The 5,859-nt window shown below is 41.6% G+C and overlaps 1 protein-coding gene across 1 annotated transcript in view; it reads right to left on the bottom strand.

The window, feature by feature from the left end:
* Positions 1-5,859, bottom strand: part of MROH7 (maestro heat-like repeat family member 7) — a 94,573-nt gene that overhangs the window by 24,806 nt on the left and 63,908 nt on the right. The window contains exon 13 of the mRNA XM_006839871.1: positions 5,755-5,856. Coding sequence (XP_006839934.1) covers positions 5,755-5,856 — 102 coding nt within the window. The remainder of the gene's footprint in view (positions 1-5,754; positions 5,857-5,859) is intronic.

Raw genomic sequence — 5,859 nt, 5'->3', positions numbered from 1 at the left:
AAAAAAAAAAAAAAAAATGCTGAAGGGTGTTCTTTGGACTAAGAACCAACAACAGCAGGCAGCAACCTGAAATTACCATACATGACAACATCACCTAGAACTCAATCCAGATATAGAAGTATTTAAAGTAAAACAAACCTACAGGACTGAAAATAGGAAACCAGAGACATCAACATATAATGAAGGCAATGACAAAGCAAAAAGAGGGAATTGTGTTGATACATAACTTCCAAATGGCAAGGAAGTCAAGTAAATTTCAAGATAAAACAGACAGTTTTAAATACAGAAAAACAATTAATTAGACGGTAGCCTCAAAAAAATCAATATACCTGCACATCAAAAATTTTAAAAATAAGAAAATAAGATTTAGTAAACATTAACACCACAGAAATGAAAATGAAAAGAACATCCACAAACAAAATGAACTCAGCACAGAAATTATGTGGAATAAAGAAACCAGGAGCACCACACAAAAACCACAATGCAAAATGGCAGGAATCAATATTTACCAATAAATACTCTGAATGTAAATGGAAACTCTGAAGAATGATGATGAATCTGTGAGACACCTCACAACATGGATGAACCTGAAGGACATTATGCTGAGTGAAATCAGCCAATCACAAAAGGACAAATATTGTATGTCGTCAATGTTGTAAAAAGTTAAGAAAAGGGAAAGGGTGTTTTTTACTTTTAATTGTGAATTGAGTGAAGGTTTACAGAGTAGATCATCCGTTTTACATTCAACAAATCATACACTTTGTTTCATTACATGGTTGCAATCCCCTCCATGTGCCAACAGTTTACAGCATTTATCTCTGTTCACTTTAAATGGAGTCCTGGTGTGGTGCTATGGGTTAATGTGCCAGACTGCAAAGCCTTTTGAACTGCAAGGTCAACAGTTCAAGCTCACCAGCCTACTCCATGGAAACCCTATACAGGGTCGCTATGGGTCGGAACCGACTCGACAGCACTTCACAACACAACACAACAACTTTAACTATTGCACTCCTTGCTGTGTTTCCTCTGCTAACCACCTTTTTGTTGTATATTGCCTGCCCTGTCACCCATGTTAACATGTGTTTACCGTCTAGCTCATAAATAATTTTCCCTCCCTGTCCCCCTACCATAACGATCATAGATTGTTTCTTGTATTAAAAAAACAGTTTTTAAACTTTTTACATTGTTTTCATACAATGCTTGTCCTTTTGTGATTGACTAATTTCACTCAGCATAATGTCTCCAGGTTCAACCATGTTGTGAGGTGCTTCACAGATTCAACATTATTCTTCAACATTTTGTAGTATTCCATGGTATATATTAGGAGCTCTGGTAGCGTACGGGTCACGAATTGGGCTGCGAAAGCAAGGTCAGCAATTCAAAACCACCAGCTGTTCACGGGAGAAAGATGAGCCTTTCTGCTCCTGTAAAGATTTACAGCCTTGGAAACCCTGTACAGGGTCGCTATGAGTCGGAACCGACTCCACGGCACACAGCCACCACCATGGTATGTATGTATGTACCAGTTTGTTTAGCCATTCTTCTGTTGATGGGCATTTAGGCTGTCTCCATCTTTTTTATGTGTCTCTTATAGACAGCATATTGAAGGATCCTATTTTCTTATCCCTTCTGCCCGTTATGTCTCTTGACTGGTATATTTAATCCATTTACATTCACAAGGTCAGCAGTTCAAAATCCACCAGGTGCTTCTCGGAAACCCTATACCAGGTAGTTGTGACTCAGAACAGACTCAATGGTGCTTAACAACAATAAATGAATTGATGGTTGTTTCATTCTGTTGTACATAGGATCAGTATGAGTTGGAATGGACTGTATAGCACTTAACATCAGCAACAACAATGGGCAAATTAGCCCTGGTGGGATGTTGTAGGGGGAACACTGGACTGGTAACTGCAAACCTACCAGTTGCTCTCAGAAACCCTATGCAAGTTGCTTTAAGTCAGAACTGCCTCAATGGTACACAGCAGCAACATCAACAGCATGCCCAAAATATTGAATGATGCATTTGTGTACATCCCCACCCCACCCCCCAAAAATAACAGAGGGAATAGAAGCAAATACTATTGAATGATGATGCACAGACGAGATTGTAATCATTGCAATGGAACAATGAGCATAAACCCGATGTTCTCGCATGTGAACTATCACTCAAGTCACAATAAAAACTTTTTTTAAAAAAGAAAGAAATGGAAGGAATTTATAGAGTCATTGTACCAAAAGAATTGGTATCATTCAACCATTTCAGGAGGTAGCATGTGATCAAGAACCAAAGGAAACAAAGCCAAGCTACACTGAAGGCATTGGTGAAAAGCAAGACTTCAGGAACTGATGGAATACACATTTAAATGTTTCCACAAACTGATGCAGTGCCTGGAGGTGAGCACTCATCTGGACCAAGAAATTTGGAAGACAGTTATCTGGCCAACTGATTGGAAGAGATCCATATTTGTGCCCATTCCAATGAAAGGTGACTCAATGAAATGTGGAAGTCATCAAACAATATCATTCATATCACATACAAGCAAATTTTTGCTGAAGATAATTCAAAAATGACTGCAGCAGTACATCAACAGGGAGCTGCCAGAAATTCAAGTTGGATTCAGAAGACATGGAATGAGGGATATCATTACTGACATCAGATGGATCTTGGCTGAAAGCAGAAAATACCAGAAAGATGTTTACTTGTGTTTTATTGACTATGTGGATCATAACAAATTAAGAACAACATTGAAAAGAATGGGAATTCCAGAACACTTAATTGTACTCACGAGGAATCCATGCATAGATCAAGAAGCATTCATTCAAACAGAGCAAGGTGATAGTGAATGGTTTAATATCAGGAAAGGTGTGCATCAGGGTTGTTTCCCTTCACCATTCTTATTCAGCCTGTATGTTGAGCAAATAATCTGGGAAACTGGATTATATGAAAAAGAACATGGTATCCTTAACACCCTGTGAATTGTAGATGACACACCTTGTTTGCTGAAAGTGAAGAAGACTTGAAGTACTTCCTGATGAAGATCAAAGAATACAGCCTTCAGCATGGATTATACGTCATTGTAAAGAAAACAAAAATCCTCACAATGAAACCAATAAATAACTTCATGTTAAATGGAGAAAATATTGAAGTTGTCAAATATTTCATTTTGCTTGAATCAACATTCATGCAAGTAACAGTTAAGAAATCAAATGATGTATTTCATTAGGAAAATCTGCTGCAAAAGACCTGTTTAAAAAGTTAAAAAGTAAAGATGTAAATTTGAAGACTGAGGTACACTTGACCCAAGCCATGGTATTTTCATTAGCTTCATATGCATGTGAAAGTTGGACAATGATTAAGGAAGACCATAGAAAAATTGATGCATTTGAATTATAGTGTTGGCAAAGAATATTGTAAGGACTACTGACTGCTAGAAGAACAAATAACTCTGTCTTGGAAGAAGTCCAGCCAGAATCCTCCTTGGAAGTGATGATGACAAGATTCTGTGTCATATACTTTGGACATGTTATCAGCGGGGACCAGTCCCTGGAAAAGGATATCATACTTGGAAAAGTGGAGGGTTCATGAAAAAGAAGAAGTCCCCCATCAAGATGGATTGACACACTGTTTACAACAACGGGCTCAGACATGACAACAATTATGAGGATGGTGCAGGACCAGGCACTGTTTCACTCTGATGTGCATAGTAGCATCAGGACCAACTCAACGGCGGCACCTAATAACATATGGAATCAAACTGACAACAGCAACTCTAAAGATTCCATAGGAAGCCTAGAGGACAGCGAGTTACTGTTAACTCAGAAAAGGAGGGAGAGAATGGTTGCACATTTTGAATGTCACTGAATTGTACATGGAGAAACTGTTGAACAGCAGCCAAACCAGATGAGGTCAGTAATGCCTTATCCCATCTTCAAAGTGAGGAGACAGAAGGGCAAACAAGCTAAGTGACTTGCTCATAGTCACACAGCTCCCTTGAGTGGTCACCCACCATTGGGAGAAGCAGGCACAGACACACACACACATATGATCACAGCTTAAAGGGCTAAGGCAAGCCTGGACAGACACCAGAGCTATGTCAAAGTGCCACAATAAATGGGTGGGCCCCCTCTGGGAATGTGGGACTGAGCCTGGGTGAGGATCTTTGCCCCAGGAGGAAGGACCACTGCTCAGGGTTGAGGAGGATGCTGGGAAGTTAGGACCTGGGTCTCTGACCTTGTACCAAACATAGGAATCACCCCTTCAGGTCTGGCAAGGTCTATACCCTCCCCCATAAGTGACTCAGAGAGAACTGCATCTCTTAAAAGGCTGACAGGGATAAAGGGGCAAGTCGGGCCGAGTGTGTGCTCTGAATCTCTCTGGACTCCCTGAGCTATGTGACCTTAGAAAAACCCACAGTTCACCTAAACATGAACATCACAATTGCTTCTTTATAGAGATGTTGTGCAGATTCATGGGCCAACATGACAGAGTGTTTGACAGTAGCAGACCCTCAAGAAATGGTCCTTTGCATTTCCTTCACCAGGGTCATAAGAGAAATCAGAAGTAGAACCGCTGCAAAAAAAAAAAAAAGCTGGGACTGGAACCCAGGATGCCTAGAACTAAGATCCAGGCTTCTCTCCAGAGGTGACACATTCTACTGGTCCCTGCAGGTACTCACTCCTCCATCCAGTCCCTTTCTGGTCCAGACCTGTATTGGGCCTGTGGATGCCGGAACAACTTAAATGGTGCCTGTGTTTCAGACTCAGTCCAGCTAGAGAGGCAGGAAAGGTGCACTAAGTGTTACCTCCTGTCAATCTAGCAAACTTGGCTTATCTGGCAAGCTCAAATGTCACTTCCTTCTGGGAGCCTTCCTTAACCTAAGAGACTACCCTCCAAGCACTCAGCCACCTGCCTCTGAGTCCAACTGTGCAGACCTGGGGATAACCTGGATCCTCTTACATCACAACCATCAGGACCCAAGATGCAGGCAAGGGTGGAAGTTAAGAGAACACGTTTTAGAGCCCAAATATCTGGCTTTGAATTCTGGATCTGCTGCTTACTAGTTGTGTGATATGGGAAGGCTATTTAAATGGATGCCTCAGTTTCTTTTTCTGTAAAACAAGGGATTTTATAGTGCCTGCCTGGTAGGATTTCTGTGAGAATTTAATGAACTAATATGTGGGTAACTCTTAGAACCTGAAAGAGAGTAGGTACTCAGTTACATTAGCTATTCATATTGGTCAGTCTCCCCTTCTGGGTCTGTTTTATTAACTTTCCTGACTCAACTCATCATTATTCATGTCTCTTCAGCCCCTGCTCCCACACACAGTCAGCTTAGATGTCACCTCCTCCAGGAAGCCCTCCCAGATGGCACCCCAAGTCTCCCCCGCTAAACCTAGTCTAGACTTCTCCCATCATCACTCTACAACAAACCAGGTCATGATTGGGGTGTCCTCTGTCTCTCCTGCCACATCAAGAATTCCTTGAGTACAGAAGAGAGTCAATATTTATTATCTGGGGGTTCTTGAACCCCCAATATTTATTATCTTGGTGGAATGGGATGAATGGGTGGAGAGAAGAGAAAGAGAAGGAGGGAGGCAGACCTACAAAGTCTTCATATTCAGGAGAAATCATACTTGTGGGAAGTCTTTGTAAACTGTAGCATAGTGTTCACAAGAAGACATGGTTATGCTTTAAGACTGAGGCCTGTGCTTTAAGGAGCCCCACCCCGTGCCCAGTGGCCTGGTGGGTACCTCCACGAAGAAGGCAGTGGCGGTGATCTTGTGCTTCTCGTCACCTCGCTCCAGGAGTGGGATGAGCAGGTAGAGGATGCGGCACAGCTCCTGGCAGGAATAGTG

This window comes from Chrysochloris asiatica, unplaced genomic scaffold (genome assembly GCF_000296735.1).
Source record: "Chrysochloris asiatica unplaced genomic scaffold, ChrAsi1.0 scaffold00026, whole genome shotgun sequence".
Lineage (NCBI taxonomy): Eukaryota > Metazoa > Chordata > Mammalia > Afrosoricida > Chrysochloridae > Chrysochloris > Chrysochloris asiatica.
Note: the sequence above shows the minus strand (reverse complement) of the source record. Positions and strands in the feature narration are given on the sequence as shown.